The sequence below is a fragment of the Apteryx rowi genome, unplaced genomic scaffold (assembly GCF_003343035.1).
Source record: "Apteryx rowi isolate R43461 unplaced genomic scaffold, aptRow1 scaffold_30, whole genome shotgun sequence".
NCBI classification, from domain to species: Eukaryota; Metazoa; Chordata; class Aves; order Apterygiformes; family Apterygidae; genus Apteryx; species Apteryx rowi.
This window is the reverse complement of record NW_020449419.1, coordinates 1,115,253-1,135,534: the sequence shown is the minus strand read 5'-3', so window position 1 is coordinate 1,135,534 and position 20,282 is coordinate 1,115,253. Positions and strand designations below refer to the sequence as shown.

Below are 20,282 nucleotides of genomic sequence, written 5' to 3'. Positions count from 1 at the left end.
TTCAAATACAGGCAGTGTAACTGCTTTTTATATTCAGGTCCATACCTGTATAAGGATATAAATTAATAAGCCCTTCTAAATGATTTTAGAATTATCCTCTTTAATCTAGACATTTAAGACCTCTGAATACTTAGAATCACTAGATTTCACATGGCCCGCATAGTCGTAATTATTTGCACTTAGATGGCAAATATTAGAAATACATTTGCCTGCAGTTGAACAGGTAATTATATTGCCTATTATCCAGGTGAACAAAGATCAAGCACTCTATATCTTGCAGTTATTGGATCTTATTATTACCCTTTACTTTAGAAAGGAGAAATAACCATCTAATTCTATTATGAGTTCACAGTACTTAGTTAAAAAAAAAAAAAACTTATACTAGGCAACTAGATTTTTTCCTAAGATGACTTTTTATGGGATATTCTAAAGGGTGGTCTCTTGTGACTGAGGATTCTCTATTTCATCGTACTCGCATAGGAAAAATAGTTAAAATCTAATTACAAAGCTGCTACATGGTTATTTTGTGGTCTGTAAAATAAAATGAAATCCAGAATTTTATTTAAACAAAATACACCAGACAGTATAAAAATATTTCCCAACTGGAGTTTGAAACATTAATGCTAGATTTTTTTTGTATAAAAAGAAATGTAATAATGGTAGACATTTATCTGCTTACTAGCCAAAAATATACACATATGACTTCAAGGAGCTGTTCCAGGCTCACTTTAAGCGAGCTTGTGCTTTTGACCATAGCAATAATAAATGCACACATGTGGAACTAAGTGCCTGAAAACCTGAACTACATCTTATTTCTAACAATAAGACTAATTTCTGAGGCTGGCTACAGATTTCCACCTGTTTGCTTTGCTCAGGCAACTACAGCAGAGGAATTCCAGAAGCACCACTTCCGCTTCGAATGGTGTTTATTCAGTGCAATGTCTTCCTTTTCTCTTTCTTTTTTAACTCGCTGGTAGTGATCTTCTTCCTTTAAGTACCACACAGGTGGCCAGCGATGCCTCTCGAAGTATTCTTGATTATCTGATTAAAAAGAAACAAGCAAAAGCCCCCAAACAAACCAGTAAGATACACAAATCCCAGAACTATCTTGATTGTCTACAGAAAGCTATGCAAGATCTTTCTCCACCACAGCTAATCATTTATCCTGTCCCTGGCTCAGTTCGCTTCTCGGGGATTCCTCCGGTTTCCTGCTCCACCTTACTCAAGCAGCGGAAAGACTTTGAAAGCAGCAGTATCCAAGAAGCCTCAGGCCACCACAGAAGGATACAAAAAGCAAGCCCTTGACAGAGTGTGTTTTTCAGTACAGAGCCTGAAAACAGCTCTGTTGCTTTTATCATCACTGAAACAGGTAGAGAACATAATGCTTGCCCAGGAATCAGGCTAATGACTTGGGCTTTTCTTTACAGATTGGAAGAATGCTACACAGGACAGGAAGAGCAGAGGTTCAGTCACGCAGCAGCCTGAGCTCATCTTGGTGTTCGTGCTCAATGAACTGGCTGGGGAGAAAGAAGTGGAAATCTTACAAAAACTGGGGAGCAAAGTTGCCCATACCTGAAGATTTAGCTTTGATTTCCTTGCGGAATTTGGAGCAAACGCTGTTGTAATTGGTGCAGATGTAGTGCAAGCACCAAGCTGCCAGCTGGTTAGCATTGTGGAACTGCAAAGAAAAACAAGTAGCTTATTCCATTTCCTGAAGTTACCCATTTTGCAGCCCCAATTTAAAGCTAGAGCGGTCCCTAAGGGATTCTGTCTGGCAGTGTTCTCCCAAGCACACAGAGGAGCTTCTGAAGCTCAGAAGTGGCCTCTGGATGCCCTAGACCTTGTTAGTCTCCTTTTTGCACAAGTCTGTCAGCGCATCCAGTGGCCCAAAAGGCTCAAGAATAGGTGCCTAGTGTGCACAGCATCTGGCAAACTGCATTCAGTCCCACACAAGACCTGAACCTGAGGCGGGTGGGACCTGAATTTTCTGATATGTTTGTAGTGGTTATACACCCTCTCAGTTACTACAAACCCTACTCTGAAGTACCTCTCTGGAAGACTACGCTCACTGACAGAATTAAAGTATTGCTGAAAGCTCAATACAAGACCTTCTGCAAGTTTCTGATGGTCGTAAGGAAACACAGCTATAATGTAAGTCAGATTTGTAGAGCACGTGTATCTGTTTTGGCATTCTGATTGTCTGCTGTGATCTTCTCAGGTTATAAACATGTCATTCTGTAGTACGTACAGAACACAGAGGATATCCTAACAGAATTTGAACATGTTACTTCTGTCTCCAACCAAAGAAAAAACCCTTTATAAATTCAAAATTAAGTAAAACGAGCTGCCTTTTCTTGGAAGAGGTTCAGTCCTGCTTTTATAACAGCATTATAGGTATTGCACAGAGAGGCACTTGAAAGTAGCTGAAGGAAATCTTGCATGGTGGCCACTTGTGCTGTATTTCAGTGTTGCTTAAACTCTAGACTTCAAGACAAGCTGGAGCCAGCTTCTTCATTAGTGTGAAATCAAGAATAATTCAATTTATAAAATATTTTGTCTTGTACTGCTGTACTTGGGAGACTGCTGTAGCACTCCTTTTGGGGGGGGGAAAAAAAAAAAGAGAGATGTGCAGTTTAACTGTGAGCTCCCTCTTTTCATGGTTTCTGGGACTCCAGCAGATGTTTGAGACAATGTCTTTGATCATAAAGTAGTAGGATTTACACTCGCTCTAACTATCAGAGGACTGGCTCTAAGTCTAAGAATATCAAAAATTTTGCCCTTGCAATACAGGTCTAAGAATATCTACAAGAATTTAATGGAGAAGAACCCAAGAATCAGTTACCATTACAAAGCTGAAAAGGTTTCTTACATTATATTTCATTTTAAAACATAGCCATGAGAATTTAGAGCTTGGAAGAGCCACAATCAAGACAAATTAAAATACGTAGTTGAAAGACAACCCCTCTCCCCTAGCTTCTTTAGACAGAGGTTTTTATCTTTCACCTAATGTAGACAAGGTGAATCTCCTTTGCAAAAGAAGATAAAACAACTAGGTTTTATTGTCAGTCACTGTCAGAACAGAAGACTTCAAGCCACTTAGATGCAATGCTCAAAACCATTAAAGCACTGAAAAAAAAATGCAGATGGCCAGAATATCTTTAAAAAACAGTCCACACTGACCTGGGCCAATTCCAAATAGGATAATACTTCTCCATCTATTGCAATGCCGCTCATGGAGGCTTTTGTTAGCTCTTGTACTGCGTGCTGTTCTGTTAGAGGAGAAAACTAATCACTCGCATGGGAAATAGTCACATGTCAAGGTCAGACCATCTACCAGTAATATGCATTCAATGAACAAGGCACCAAAGAAGCTACGTTCTCCCTCCCTCTGGTGCAGATTCACCCAGATAGTCTGAGCAACTTCAGATTGGGGGAAAGCAGAGGAAGTCAAATTCTGGCCTTTATAGTTATGGTTCGAGATTCTCCATCACTGGCACAAACTGTCTTACTCCAATGGAGCTGGAACAGCTGAGATGAGGCTCTGCTCCCTTGCCTCATTCCGGACAATTTACACACAATTCCTATCTCTGTCTTAGAGAAAGCAAGCCTGCAATTAATAACCACTCACAGAAGGACAAAGTCTGGCAACCACCAGTCTCTTTCTGGCAGAATGGATGGCTGTAATATTCACTACAAATTACAGATATGGACCACTTGTCTCCTTTGGATAATACAAAATCAATAGACAAGTTTTTAGGCAACAGTGCACTTGCCACTGTGTTGGGGATTTATTAACGAGTATGCGTATGACACTGAAATAGAAAAGTTTGCTTCAGGCCCTTTCAGCTCAGTTGTTCCTAGGAATCCCTGATGAAGGCTCTGATCAGCTCCCCACAAAAGTCACTTCCTGCATGTTCAAGAGTTTCCTTAACCCCTTCCTAGAAGTATAAACATCTTAGGGGTTGGAGTGGTTGCTGGGAAAAGTTGCCAGCTGACTTGATCCTGCTGGGTCCACCTGTTGGCAGTAGCCTTTGGATTCAAAAATATTTCATCAAAAATAAATGAAGTGAAATATTCGTAATAGTAAATGTATGTTTATGCTGCAGCTACTGAAAAGAACAATCATATAAGGCTCCCAAAACATGGTTATAAAATCAGGCAATAAAAGACTTGGTCTGCCAGAACCAGTGAAGATAAGCTACATAGTCCTGATGCACTACTGAAGGAGAGCTAGGATTTGCTATGTGATTAAAATTTGCCTGAATTTTGTCCCATGATTATGTGCAACTTTGCTTTGTCTGTGTCTCTGTGTCAACTGTGTTTTGGCCTTGGCCATCTCCTCAAAACAATTTTTCTTCCTGAGATGAGGGTCGAATCCCCATGTATATACCAATTCTTGTCTGGGCAGTGAACAGAGATCCACACAACATTTCTACAAACAGAAAATCAGATCAGTTTTGAATTGGCTCAATTACTCTCTCTGAACAGAAATGTATAATGGATCACTTCATTCATTATATAATGGAAAGCCTGGGATCCATCCTGTTTTGAGGTAAATTAGTAACAGAATGGACATTACAAACCACAGACAATGCTAAAGAGAAGATGTATTCTTTCTGTTTTTAAAGCACAGAACACTTCAATGTGCTGAGCTGGTTTAGCCCAAGACTAAGAAAGGCAAGAGAAAAGCAAATACATTTTTTCAAGTGAAAATATCAACTTGTATTACAATTTGCCTTGCAGAAGGAAAACATTTATTTTCCTTGACATGTAAAAAACCCTATGCTCAAGACCATTAAGACATGTTTCAGCCATTGCAGAAGACATGCATTGGATAAGGCCACAAATCCTTACCTGCTAGTGCAACCAGGTGAGGAAGGCAAAACCTATTTGCCAATGCAATTAACTCAAGCGTGTCCAGTTCCTGACTGGAGGACAATTGTTTGGTATACAGGTAATCCAAAACTGCTTGCATGGAAGTCATGTTTATGTTGGGAAGAACTACCTGGAAAAGATATTAAAAAGAAAAAGTCTGTAGTAATTGAGCATTTCTCATATAGTGCTCATATTTCACTTCTGCCACTTTGCTGGACTTTCTCTTTTTCTCACCAAGTTATTTTAGAAATGAAGACATTTCTCAAAAAAAAAAAAAAAAAGAATTCCCATTCAAATTTTCAAATTCAAGAAGCTGCCAAGAGATAACTTCCAGAGTCAGATCCTTTGCTGAAACAGGCAACTCTACCAAGTTAATGTAAATGGACTTACACCCAGCAGTGAATCTGTTCAACACTTTCTAGCCTGCAAACGGACAGCTTTGTGGGACATGTAAAAGCCACTGAGCATTTCCCATGCCAAACCACCCTTGGTTTGAGTCCAGCCCTCAGTAGAAGTCTTGAGGAATGCAAGTTATCTGCTCCTGTTGAGGGATATTCTGGGGATTTTGAGAATAACAGAAACCAAAGGATAACTAAAAACCAGCTTCACTCTATTTAAAAATAAAAAAAATTGCCCAAGTCAACGATGGCTGGGATGGGACTGAGAACTGAAGAAATGACGCAAAGAAAATGTAAATCTCACACCTCACTTTTTCTGCCACACACATGTAATTACTATAACCACTGTGTAATGAAACTACCAAGACTTTGGGACAAAGGTTATCTTATTTCTCACCAGCACAAACCTAACTCCATTTCACTGCAGGGAAGGTAGAAGAAGAAGGAGGAGAATTAAAAAGCTCATTCTAACCTATCACCACAGCATCTCAGCTACCGTTTGCACAGGTGATCACACTCTCCTCCGAGGAACAGGGTAAAATTGGTTCTTGTGGCGCTCTAGCTTGCGGCAGGAAAGTTGGCTTCCAGTACCCAAGCTAGCTGTTCCCAGTACTCAGCGGTTCCTAACGTACACCCTTATAACTCAAGAGTTGCTGGCACTGAAGAATTGCGCTGTGGTATTTTGAAGAACTTGCAGTAAGGAAATTGGCACAGCAAAAACAAAACAAAACAAAAACAAAGAAAACCACTCACAAAATTATGAAGAGGAATTATATGAACATGCAAATTAATCTGACTGCCTGGGAGCAGTCAGCAGGTATCTCCAGCTAGAAGGGGGCTAATTGTCGTTCTCATGTAGTTGGTAGTTAGCTTGGGGAGGTTGTGAATTTTTCTTTCAGCTCTGCCTGGATAATTGCAATTCAAACCCAGATCTCATAGTGCTAAAGCACAAACCTCTAATGCATATCAGACACTGTGGGAAACAGCTCAGTTCTCCAAGTAAGAAGGGCTAGTTGTAAAATTAATTATTAATATATTTTTGTTAATGGAGGGAACTGTAAGTATTCAGTAAATAAGTTTACAAAATGTTGTGTCCCACATAAAGAAATAGTAGTAAGTAAAAAGTTGATGGTCAGTCCAAGGAAACACATTAAATTCATTTCTGCCTGAATTTTTAAACTTCTAAATTCATTACTGAATGTTTTAAACTCTAGAAAATGGCAGCTAGATATTTTAAATTGCAAAAATGAGCTAAGACTGTTAAGTTTATCATCAAAAAAAAGGCTGGCAGAAAATGAATGTATATTCTTCATTGCCAAATGTTGCTTACTACAATCAAACTATGTATTTTTAATGAACCACTTGCTGAACATGCCTCTGGGGAAGGAATTATGTTTACAGCTGTATTAGAAAAAACAGGAAAAATTTAAGTAGAAAACAATCTTCCAGAATATTAAATACAAAAAACTGAGCTCTTCATATGAGTAAGACCCATTACTACCAAAAGGAACAAGAAAATCAAAGCAAAAAAGCAAACTCTGGATATGGGTAAGATATAGGAAAAAAATACTAACAGCAGAATGTTTAGAATTTGAAAAAGAGATTCTGAAGACACCTGAAAATACAAAGCTTCTGCTGCAAACTCTTAACTCAAAGCACTGAGATCTTTACACTGTGCCTTATACCTGCCTTACGCAAGGGGACAAACTGATGCACTTGAGAATCTGTGCTTGGTTTTCTACTCGTGTACTGGAAAGCCAGCTCCATTTTCTAGTCTAACACTCCATGTTCTTTAGCTTTTTTTTCCCCCCCCTGTAATACTTTCATCCACTCCCCCTGCCCCAAACATTCTCATTGTAATGGTTCTGATTGTACAGTATATATTCACACAACTTTAAACTTATTTTAAAGAAATTCACAACCTCAGTTTTTCAGTTATTTAATTTTTTGAAGGATTTCAGTTTTTAAAACCCTGCTCTGTCATTGGAAGCAAGACCTCTCATGCCTTGCAGAAAATACACTATCCTCCTAGGCATCCTAAATTTAGTGCCCTAAGAAGAAAAGTATCCCAGGTCTTCAAGGGAAGAATAAAAAAACATTCCAGGAGTTATTGCAAACCTTCAAATAGCTACAGAACGATGTCTCTGTCTCCCCAAATCCATCAGACATTATGAGCAAAATGGACAAAAATGAACAAATACCTCGCTGTTCGAGCTTTCAATAAATGATCCTCCAAACATAGCAGACATCCATTCACAGCTACAGATCAGTAGTGGCTTGTGGGCATTTATGATTCCATCATCCAATTTAAATGTCACATCTGCCATGAAAACAAAGAAACAAGCATGGCTGCAAATCTAGGTATAAAGTGAAACTGTGTCTCAAGAATGTACTTTTCACTTGCACTTTCTTAAGCAAGGACTTGTTTCACTTTTTTTTCCCCCACAGATAACTCTAGGGTTTTACATTGGTAAATGAAAAGCAAACTTAAAAGGCCCACTTAAAAGGGAGATACTGGATTTTCAACACTTTGGAAAATTAGATCACTTATTTAAAAGCTTCTGTATAGGTTTTGAGAAATTAAACTCTAGACTCCTAGCTTGAAAAAGTTTGGGTTTATCTCTCCTCTCAGAAGAGTGTAAGCACAGTGTAAGAACAGTTTTTCAAGTTCATGAAGAGACAGTAACGTGAATAAAAGGATAATTAGGAATTTTCCAGTAAAAGTGTATATTTACTCACCCGAAAATGTCCCTTTGCAAAGGCACTCTTTTATCCGATTAGCTTTTCTGACATGAAATGCTTTAGTAATCTCTTGATTCATGAAGGCTTCTTTATTCATAATATTTTCCACCATCATTCGCAAATCAAATACTTCCAAGATTTCAGCAATCTGAGCTAATCTTGTGAGATCTTTTTCATTTTCATCCAGTTGCCCCGTGTATAAAAACTGCAAAACAGTTTTAAAAGGTCCAGCCTGCACAGATGAATCCATTCTTACCACAGTTACAAGACACGTCCTATTTGAGACAGGGTTCACTTGCATTTCCTTATGCACACTAACAAACCCTTTACCCCAGGATGAAAGCGATCTTGCTGCAGAATTAGTTTCACCAGCTTCACGTTCTAGCATGTTTAGAGAGTCAGCACTTTCTGGTGTTGGAAGCTTGACATCAGCAGATTTTAAGGATATCTCATCACTGTCATCATTTGTCTCAAGATGACATGTCAGAGCATCCCTATTTGTACTTTCTTTATTACACTTTGCTTCATCCAAGTCTGGACTTTCCTCACATTCCATTAAAAAAAGGTCATAAAACTTGGAGGAGGAGGTAGCTAGGTAAATCTTGTGAGCAAAAATGTAGTTCTGCTCCTGGAGAACAAACATAACGTCTGCACACAGTGGGCTCTCCAGTAAATATCCAGCTTCGTTCATGCTCGGTACGGGACACTCCGGAATTTTGATAACGGGAGGAGGTGCTTTTGGAGGTAGGAATGGAGCTTGAAGTAGAGGTTTTTGGACCTTCTTCAAATGCGATTTCCAGAATTGCAGATGTCTTCTGGAGATCAGGGCAGCTCTAATTGCATTGTCAAAAACATCTTTAATTCCAAACTGGTCAAATACACTGGTTTCATAATACGGTATCCCAAGCTCCTTGGCAACCTCTCTGCCTCTTTCTGGTGGCAAAATATCTCCTCTTTTTATAGGCCTAGGGTTAAATAAAAAACAAACCCCCTTACACACAATGATCGTCAAAGTTACTCCAAAAAGCACAGAATTCAACAAAACATTTCAGCACCAATTCCTGAGATAAACATCATTCAAATGAATATGAAATACAAAATTAAGCTCAAAGAGCCCTCTGGATATCTACAACCCCTATAACCAGGGGGTTTTAGAATAGTATATAGTTGTAATTGTTTAAGCTTGGCGGTGTCTTTGTAATGTAACTATGTTACTAAAGATAGGTAGAAATCATTTCCACAAAATGAGCAAACCTTCTCCCTGTGAAAGGGAAACTGACAGTAAGCAAAGTTGATAGGATGCTTGAGAACTCTCATTATTAAAAAAATCTCCTAAAATTCCTTTTTACTGAGATACTGTATCAGTATCTTTGTTTGTATCCACCCTTTAAACTCAAGTGGGCACTCTCATACCAGAGAAATGCCACAAATATAGCTAAATATGAAATGAGAAATATTTTTAAGCTTATGCTTTTTAAAGAAAATAATAGCAGCCTATGACTAAAACTGTAACTGAAAACCACTTGGAGACGGGCCCATCTTGGCTGCAGAAGCATTATGTGGGAACTTGTGAACTTCCAGAGCAGCTCTAGCACAGGATGTGGGGTAGAAAAGCCAGAAAAAAATCTGGGCTGGGATCCAGCTTCCAGACAAAAGTCCGTCTCGCCAGAAGGCATGACCCCAACAGTGCGTTCGGTGAGCGGACCGTATTGGGCAGACGCAAGCTGGCCCAGACTTAACACGCTCCCAACAGCAGCTTGCTTTTGTTGCCAGCTAACAATCGTTTCAGGTGGCAGAAGTCTGCACTAGACATGCGGAGTTCAAACGTTACGAATGGTGAGATCTGAACATTTCCGAGTTTTAAAAAACCCATTTCCTTTTAAAGAATCAACCAGAAAATCCACCCCACCCACACAAAGAAGAAATCTGTTTAATAAATTAACAAACCTATGAAAATATATTGCAAAGTCAAGAATTTGAAAGCAAGGCAATGCAAACTTTTCTAAGAGCCTACGAAATATTAATTAAACTCCTTTATGGATATGTGTTACAGTAAAGTTTTTAATTACAAGATCATGGATATTATTCCTATGAATCTGGCCTCATTCAATGTACAAATTTACATAAAAGAAAGAAGCTAGAAGTAAGCAGGTAACTACAGAACGGTTTTGCCCAAATGCGTGAATGTTAGTCTTCTGAATCTGGGGAAAACAAAAATTTTCCAGAATAAACTGGAACGTCTTTCTTTTAACCTCAGAACCTTAAAAATTTAATTTACAACCACTTGACTTTCTGTTATGATGTAGGATTATGTTTACAAAAGAAAACTCAATTGAGAATTAAAAAAAAAAAAAAAAGCCATAGTAGAATCTGTCAGTCTAAAACAGTACCTGGCAGTAGTGACATGGTAAGACATGATACACATGTTCTGATAGAGAAAAACACATATGCAAATGTCTAGTAATTATTATTATTTATATATTATACTTGTGTCCTAGCATCCAATCAACTTCAGACCTCCAGTGTGCAAAAACATCATTCAAAATATACAGTAAGAAACTGCATGTATTAAAGAACTAACCACAAACAGACAACAAAATGAAAAGGAAGAAAGCACAAATATTCTCATTTTATAAAATAGGATACCAGGCAGTATCATTTCTCTTTGAAAAGTACTGTACATGATTAACAAGGTGAAAATTTTTAATTCCTATTTTTGTTTAAACTTTACCTTGCCAAAGGCCGTCTGGCTCTGTTAACAGCTTCAAGATCAGCGTAACGGAGATCTAGTTGGCAGCCCACCAGAATGACAGGGGTACGAGGACAGAAGTGCTTGATTTCTTGATACCACATTGTTTTCACATGATTCAGGGAATTAGGATTAGCAATTGAAAAGCACAGAACAACTACATCAGACCTAGAAAGGTAACACGAAGATAAAAATTAAAAACCAACAGCCACGCTTTCCACTGCAGCTTCACCTATTTTCATCACTCCACCTTGAAACTATTCCACTTTATGCTTTGAAAAATGCACTGAAACCCACATGTCAGAACACGTTATTCGTGCAAAGGTTTGATAGAAGCTACACGTTTCACCATGAAAGCATGGGAGCACAAAGCCACATACCTAGGGAGCACCACCGAAGAATGGTCTCCTTGCCGAAGGATGATCTCTATGTGTATAAACAGATCACTAGGAAAAGAGTCAGGGCTTGCCATTCTTCACTTTTACTCCACAGTTATCCAGAGGCTGTTACTGTTCACAAAATAATTCTGCTGACTGGACACCTAAATTCCAATTCGAGGATCATTGGCACTTGGGAATTAGAACAAACTACGCAAAACTTCAGCCACACAGGCAGACACAGAAAACTTCTGAACTTGTAATGGAGAAATACCTTTAGTGCACCCTTTCAGATACTAAGGCAGTCTCCTGCGCAATGTACGTTGCACAGCAATGCTGCCAACGTCTCTAATAACTAACTTGTTTAAATGGCAAATTACTGCAGAATTTACAGCAGTGACCACTTTTACAATATAAGCCAAAATAAACATCATAATAAAAATAAGGGCAGTGAAGTGTAGCATAGGACAGTCACTTATAATCACGGTAAGTATGACAGTATTTGCAAGCTTTTTAAAGGTTTTAAGAAAATAAAAAGTACTTTGCCAAATAGAACTGCTTTGCAAAGTATAAGTATGGGGATTAAGGTTGGCAGTACAGCTACCAAACCACCACCTAACTCCGTCAAAGCTAGCACCCTAGGGCAGAGAAATGCTTCAGTATTTGCCTCAGGCATTCCTAACTTGGGCCAATTTCACTGTTTATAAAGTAGGATGGAATATTACAAAGGAGTTTTCAAGCTCTTGAGTTCTTCCAATGAATGCTGGAAAAATTAGACTTGTAAAAACAACCTCAACAACATACCTCTCTCATGGAAAAAAGCAAAGTTGAATTGAAACTTAAGAAAACTTGAGGGGAAGGGACGTTTTGGGGGCAAGCTATTCCTACAGAATTGTCATCAGAATAAGTTCAGAAATACCATGTCCATCTCACTTCTATTACTCTTTAACTTAGCACAAATGTATTGTGTCTGCAGTTTGGGTAACGAATAGAGCAAGAGCAGTGAATCTTAACATTTGCCTTTTAAATAATGAAATATCTCCTCTGTACTGCTGCTTTCTACACTTCACTGAGGACACAGATCCATCTAAGCAAGACTGTTTCTAAAGATAGCTACATGCAATACAGGTATTGCTGTGAGCCTGAACTTAATGCAAGAGAAATGCTCCTGCTCCAAGTTTGTAGCTTACATAAACTGCAACACATCCATCATATCTAGAGACAAAGCCTTTTTAAATCGGAAAAAGTTACCTGCTAAATGGAGAGGTTAAGTAGCCAAAGCACTGGTCTGATATATACCTGAGGCAGGCATTCTTTAAATTCAAACCTTCTTTACTCAAGGTCGCGTGAGAGTAAAATCTAGACCGCGGTGACATTTGCTTAGCTCCCAGAAAGGAGAAATCAATGTAGAGCTATGATGGAAAATCTGAGTTCCTTGTACTCTAATCAGGACAATTGTTCTTTAATTCAAGATCCTCAGAACTGCCAGAAAGGCAAATGTTGGCTGTCTGGCAGGCCCTACCTCTAACTAAGCATCTTAGAGAGACGGACTGTCCTGTGCCCTTCAGAAATTAATACTTAAGCCAGGGGAGTAATTGCAGTCACGAGTATCCAACCCTCCTGACTCCACAAACCAGGAGACATTACATCTCTCAGAAAACCAAAAGGAAACGGAGCTCCAGCGGGAGTTTGCAGGCAGGAGACGACAACGGCTTCCCCATGGCTCTATTGCTGGAGCCGCTGGGCTGGCCCCACACCTGGGCTCCAGCGATGAGGCCGCGCTGACTTGTTTCCTCGGCCTGCCTAGGCCCAGCCCGAGCTGCTGCAAGGCGGCCCTGCGGCCAGGAGTGCGGCACAGCCCTTGCTAAGAGTCTCATGTCGGCTTACGCTACCGAGCTGCATGTGGTTCTTGAGCAGCTCATCACATTTGACCATCACTGTGACCATAAAACAGCTGTGGGGAGGCTGGTTTCTTTACCTATAATTCATAACATGTGTGGCATTGCACTAACAGAAAATTTCCATCTTACTGTCTTCCAAATGAAGGGAAAAACAGAATTAAGAGGAATAAAATATGTAATTTGCATATTATTTATCCTGTGTTAAAACCTGGATTCCCCTATAAACAAAGATCCTCAGAGATCTGTACTGGACAAGGAGAAATAAATTGTTCTGTATTATAAACAGGGTGAATGGGAAATCACTGGGTAGCTACAGAGTTCACACCTGGAACCAGTATCAGAGCTGGGTTTGTTTCATTTAAGTCATAAGCATGATTTGCACTGCTAGTACAAACTGGAGACAGTAAATTGTGAGGAAGATTAACTGTCCACAGAGGACCATCAACATTTGGGAAGAACAGTACTTTGTAAACTTTAATTAAATACATGCATTTCCTTTTAATGTCAAAGGCACATTTACAACTTACCAACCCCCAAATACAAAGTTTGTTTGACTTTTGTTCTTAAAAGCCAGAACCTGCCAGGTTAAAATAATGCATTAATATCTCTCAAACATAAAAAAAAAAATCACCAATGTTATTTTTATATGCCCAGGGAATGTAAAAGGAGAGGATTTAAAAAATCTAATTTAGTGTCATTTTTATGTGTTTTAGTTACTTGGACAATGAGAAAGGATGAATCAATTTAACTTCTGCTTTCTTCTTTCCCTCTGCAGCAGTATATTAACAAAAACAAGCTGCTTTTTTTGAAAACATATTTCATAACCATTTCCCAGTAAAATTCAGGAGTGATTCACAGAAACATTTCTATAGACTTGAATACTGAAGACTGCTTTACAACTTCTTCTCCAGCATTTTCTTCYTGGAGTAGCATTCAGTTAAGGTGGGCAACAGGCAAGACATCCTGTCCACACACCTTTGTCAAATACTAGTAAAAGCCCACAATTACACTTACTACACATACTGATACTCAATATTGAAATACCACATGAAGCAAATATAAATATTAGCAAAAGCTCAGCAAATATAAACAGTAGCTTGGATATTCACCACAGTGTCTTGTAGATTCAGTAGTACAAGTTGGAAATGTGTTAGAGGTTTATTCTTGCTTCTGCTTTTCATAGGCTTACCAGAAGAAACAATGAATCATCTACTCCATGCTTTCGAACATCTGAACATACTTAAGTATTACAAAACTCGTAATTTCTGACTTGCTCCTGTGTGTGACCAACTATCACTACACACAGTGGAAAGCTCTGCATCATCAATGCACAAAAACAGGTTTCTTTCTACTCATTGGGGCTCTAAACAGGGCAGAACACAATGTAGCCGTGTAGGATGTGGCAGGTGGAAAACGGGAACAGATTCTCTCAGTTTCAGGCAGAAAGCAGCTACCACTTACATGTTTGTCACCTCCTGGCTGACTGACCAGGACCCTGCACTTGAGCTACAGATTAAAGTGTCCCTCACCCCCAACCCTCCTTCCTCCAGTTCTCTTTGTTTTAAATATTCCCAATAAATTGCAAGATCCACCTTTTCTCCCAGACTTCTGACAGTGCTTAGTATTAGTGTTTTGGGCACAGAAAGGTCTATTCAGCCTGAGCTCTATTTCCTGTTTTTGCACTGCTTAGGTGATGGGAAGCCACTGGATTTTATTTATTCATTTATTTACTTTAACTGTGTCACCAGGTAACTCAAGTCCAGCATAAGAGCATTTCAAATGCTCTCCGTGGAGTTGCAGAAATAGTTTTTAATGCATGCATTAATGCAAACATGCATGTCTGAAATCAGCCCAGCTTGGACTCAACACAGTTATGGACAACCCATAGGAGGCTTCTGTAGGCAAAGAACATGTGTCACAAACATTCTGAGATACAAGACGTCTACAAACATAGGTATTACCTTAATGCATTCAGTGATACATGCCCAAATCTGGATAAGCAAAACTTCTGATGGGAACTACCACCACTTTTTAGACTTCAGAATTGAAAAGAAACCCTCCAAAGAACCGAATCTCTGGCAGGGATCAGCACATGGTGTGTTGCCATCCTGTGAGCCTCTAGCGTGCAAGCTGTGAACTGTATCAGATGTACAGAGCACAGTCCAAGTTGCTGCAGAAGAACACGCAATGTTGCACAGACAGAGCTGAGACAACGTGAACTTGGGCTCCAGCAGTACTCACACTACAGGTAACCACTTGGAAGCTACTGTGCAATCACTACAGTCACAAACTCCCGAGGGGGGGCAGTATTACCAACTCTGTGACATGGCTTTCTCAGGGAGCTGTCACAAGCAGCAAGGAAATTAATACTTTCTAAACAGAGCCATTTATTGAAACAGAGCCCTCCACTGGTTTGGGGCTGAGATTTTAAAAGACTCATTTGCTTCCATGCTATATGCGTTTCAGACCTGGTGTAATAAGCTGCATTAGAGATATACCCATACACCATATTGCTGATCCCTCTTCCAATAAAGATCTGAGCTGCAAATGACTCTCCAACATGCATTCATCTTCCCTTATATACTCATTTTAGACAGACATTCAAGGGAACAGCAATATTAAATGACATCTCATATCTTCTATGGCAACTGTGTTTACCAGTTGACTGTCTCACAGTCTGAATCTAGAGTTATAAACTTTAGTGACAGCTGCAGATAACCTAAYGTGGGTTTGTCTCGTTAAAGAAAGAGGCTGCCTTCTGAAACGTACACACCACGTTACCGAGGAAGGAGTGTTCCCTCTGCTTCATAATCTACAAGATAATGGGAAAAACTGCTGCATGAAAGAATCGCTCATCATGTGTACAGGGTAACACTTGCCATATAGTCAAGGAATAATACTGTTATGTTCACAGAGGGGAAGAGAATAAAGCTGTGAGAACACCGAACTGAAAGAGGAGATGTCTCTGGTCTGGAAATCAATGCAGAGAGTGGGAGGGAGGGAAAGGAGGAAGACTGAACTCTATAGCCATGCTCTCTTCTCGTCTTTCCAGAGGACAAGTGAAAAGTACATATTTTATTTTTAGAGAGCTTAAACAAGACCCAGGAGTCAAATCCTACAGCATGAGTTTAAGGGTAGACAAACTGTATTTTGGTTGACTACGAATCTGTTGCACATGTTTATTTAAATCAAACTTTAAGAATAGACAGGGGGGAAAGAGGGGGAAAAAAAAAATCAGGAAATTTCTCCTATTAGAGTCTTTATTTTTTTCCTATTTCTAGATTTCAGCTTTCTCTAAGAAGAAGCAGGGTTGAAATAAGATAGTCTATTCTTAGCACTTCATAGAGCAAACAATTTGCTACAGGTTCATCCAAACTGTTAGACTACCTGGATTTTATCAGAACAGCTAATTCTGAGATAGGTGTTTATCAATAAAAAGGTATTTTCCCTTTGTTTCTTCTGCCCTCAATTTTTTTTCCCCACACTTCCCATAATTTTCCTGTGGGGTTCCTCAGAGCTGCACACAGCTGAACTTATCCTATTTGAGACAGAATTTGACAAGAACCGTCTCTAGGGTTCACCTGCACAGGTCTTCAACCATCCGAAAGGAACAATAGTGTAGCGCAGCCTGAGTGCATATACCAGCTCTATGAAGCTCCCGAACACAGTAGGCTCAGGCAATAAAAGACCATCTAAGAATTAAAACCAGAATCTCATTTATAGCAGAACAAAAACTTGCTATGTATCCACACCAATCCGTGTACATTTTGAAGAGAGATGTTCACTCAATTATACAACATTTTCCATGCATGCATCTCACAGAGCTGGAGAAAAACAAAAAACCAAAAAAACCAACAACTTGTGCAGATAGCTATAAGCAAGGCTGATAACATGTTTTAAGTGGACTCAGTTTTTAGTAAATGCGGTTGCAGCCATCACATGAAATGAGAAGAAATTCGTAAGTGACTGGTGAGCATAACAAAATGACCTGAATACACAGGACTTATGTGCACACACTCATAACAGATGAGAGATCAGGAAAACTAAAATGCAGGGGGTGCCTGGCATGGGAGGAACTGAAGGTATCCAGGTAAGGCAGGGCAAGACCATGCAGTGCCCTGGATGTGAGCAGGAGAATCAATTAGTTCTATACTTTACCGACAGCAGTGAAGCTTCTTAAGTACTGGTGTAATGTGCGAAACTCAAAATGCCCTGAAATATATTCAGATTTTGTGGTGAGTAGCACGCAGATCTATTTCCAAAATTTTTGCAACTTCACTGTTAGTAGGAAACAACAGCAATAAAAAGAAGATAAAGCTACCTTTAAGAAAACTGCATATTTCAAGGCTGTTCTTCAAAGTGGAAAGAATTTTCCCATATATTCCTTACAAACAATACATCATTCTTAAATGTAAGCATTTTAAAATCTCTTCTGTTTCCTTTGAAGTACCCATGGGAGCATGTACAGAGAATGACAAAAAAAATGTTTTGGTATCACAAAGAATGATTAAAATACTTCATCTTCCATTGCAGAAACCTGTAAGAGCTCTTACCGTACAAATGCCTAACCAGCAATAGGACTAAAAAGAATGGCAAACAATATAACATGGGGAAAACAATTTTATTTTTAACTTAAAGGACTGCTGACACAATCTTGGAATTTGGTTCATTTTATAAGAAGTAAATTTATCCATAACTCTGGTTCAGCATTTACATATGAAAAATACCATTTTAGAGCTAAATAGAACTTTGCAGCTGAAATAAGCTGCCTGTGAGCTACCCCAGCATGATTCTGGACCAGCCTACATTCAGTTAAACTCTCTTTGGAATCAGGTATGTTTGCACTATTCATATCCACAATGTCATGCTAATACATCTGTTCTCCCCCCCACAGGAGCAGAGACCTTGACTGCTGCATTCCTTACGTAGGAACAAAAATTCTATGACAAATACAATTCTAGAGATAGGTATTTGAGGCTGGTAGACACTGAAATATTCTGCACATCACACGCAAAAAGTCAGTGTTTGTAGAAAGGTAGGACACAAAGCCCAAACACCAAATCAAAGGAGAAAGATGAAAACAAAACGATAGCCAGCAAGAGAAGGCACAGGAAAAACTGGAATATCTCTGATCAACCAAGGCAAACACCAAAACTCACAATATCATGAAAACAACTGATAAGGATTTCTCTAAGAATGTTTTTGTAAGATATATCTCAGCAGACTGCCAGCTCCAGAAAAAGGTAAAATAATAAAAAAACCCTCACAAAATAATGGACAAATCACAAACAGGGAAAAATGAGCTTTTCAAGTCTGTTTCCTGTCATTGTAAGTAGGCAGCTTACAGCTGAGAATAACTGTATGCTATCTCTCTAAACAGAATCGAGCAACTTTAATCAAAGATACTGGAGAAGAATAATAGAACAGATGAATCCTTTCTTCTCTCCCACACCCATCCTCTAAAAAATACCAGGAACTAATGTTCCATCATAAAAAGATACTGAGTTTAAAGGAGATAAGAGATTTACATAAAACATCATTTGAAGCAACAGTATTTAAAAGAAAAAAAATATCTTAAGGTAGAGGATAGATGTGAGGATGGAAAACAAAAAAGAAGATCCAAAGTTAGGCCCTAAATTTCAGTAAAAGCATGATTCCCCATAAGTGCCAAAGCAATACACAGATAGGAAGCCAGGGACAAGACAAAGAGAGAGGAAAGAAATCTAGACAAGAAGGAAGAATGATGGGGTCAGCTTTGCATCCAATGTGAGAGTGACTTCTGAAGTCGGGGAAGACATGAAAACAGAATATTAATAGAAGCTAGATGCATTCTGGGGAGAAAATGAGGACTTTCATGTTCTTTTGCCTTTCTTGCACTATCACCAAAACCAGCCTATTATTTGTTACTTTAAAAAAAAAAAAAAAACTGTTGTCAAGAAATTTCACCTGGTAAGTTGGTGTCAAAAAGTTATTGATAAGTGAACTCACTTTAAAGCAGTTATGTCCGTTTTGTGCAGAACAGTTTCCCCTATTCTGACATACACATGAAGAAATCCAGACAGATTCCGAGAGCTGGGGGAATAGAAAGCAGCTCAAAAAAATCTACCTAGTGCCTATCCACAAAGAAATAATTCACTATGATGAAGATTCCTATGGAAGGTCAACTCCCAGGTTTAGCATTTCCAAAAGATTTTGGTCCCCCCTCCCCACCAGTGACTTATGAGAGCAAGGAAAAATAGAAAATTATGCAATATAGCAAGTAACTTTTGATATATACTTTTTCATTCCAATCAAGGAAGGCTTTGAGCACTGCAGGTTTCTTGCTACTCTAGATACACTACATATATGTCAAGTTGATCCTCAGAGCCTACTAACATTCATTTAGCACATAACTTTAAGGAAGGAAGGATTCCTAACAATGATTCCAAAGCAACCACTTTCTACTTACAACAAGATATGGAACCACGGTGGGATGCAGAAAAGACAAGTAGTAGGTTAATTTGAGTGGTTTAAGAATATAAGGTGCATACTTTCCCATTGACTGAGTGAAAAAGCCTCCAATGTTAATGTAAATATTAAAAGAAGATAAATGTGCATACACACACCATAACAGGAAAAAATTCATTGAGGATGCTATATTTCTGTGAATCTCTCTGCTTATTCTGTAGTCTTTCTTGAGGCTGACCTGAGTCAAACTCAGAAAATATTTCTTATCAATTATCAAAAATGTTCTTTACAGAAGTTCTCCAGGATTTCTTGATGAAGAACCTGAATAGCCTACAAATCACTGTAAAGTAGATGGAAAGAGTCACCAATTTTGGTTTTGAACACAATTTGAAGATAGTACGTATCATTTTCTCGTGGCAGCAAAACATAGCAAAAGGAAGCAGGCAAGGTGAAGAGACATATCTGAAAACTGGATTCCCCACTAGCTGGCCCTTTCTCAACCAAGCAAAAGACTACCTTGTGTCTGTTAAGTGCTACTGCTATGAAGACGTACCTGATGCTCCCCCCAACCCATGCCAGTAAATGGCTCATAAGGTATATGGAAGATGAAGAGTTACAGAAATATAAAAACAAGGAAAGTGGGTCTGCAGGAAAAGTACAGGCTTTCATTCAAAGCACTTCTGAAACCTCAGTATTGCTTTGAGGAAAGGAGAGGAGCTGCTAGCTCATTCTTAGTTTAGGGACAGACAGTAAGTGACAGAGTGCACTGATCTAACTGAAGGCAAACAGAGTA

At 38.9% G+C, this 20,282-nt stretch overlaps 1 protein-coding gene across 2 annotated transcripts in view; it reads right to left on the bottom strand.

The window, feature by feature from the left end:
• Positions 1-343: 343 nt before the first annotated feature.
• Positions 344-20,282, bottom strand: part of RHOBTB1 (Rho related BTB domain containing 1) — a 49,933-nt gene continuing 29,994 nt past the window's right edge. For both annotated transcript variants that reach the window (XM_026069973.1, XM_026069974.1), the window contains exons 4-10: positions 10,747-10,932; positions 8,013-8,980; positions 7,475-7,593; positions 4,855-5,005; positions 3,181-3,269; positions 1,573-1,678; positions 344-1,041 (exon numbers count right to left, since the gene is read on the bottom strand). In XM_026069973.1, coding sequence (XP_025925758.1) covers positions 872-1,041; positions 1,573-1,678; positions 3,181-3,269; positions 4,855-5,005; positions 7,475-7,593; positions 8,013-8,980; positions 10,747-10,932 — 1,789 coding nt within the window. In that variant the 3' untranslated portion in view covers positions 344-871. The remainder of the gene's footprint in view (positions 1,042-1,572; positions 1,679-3,180; positions 3,270-4,854; positions 5,006-7,474; positions 7,594-8,012; positions 8,981-10,746; positions 10,933-20,282) is intronic.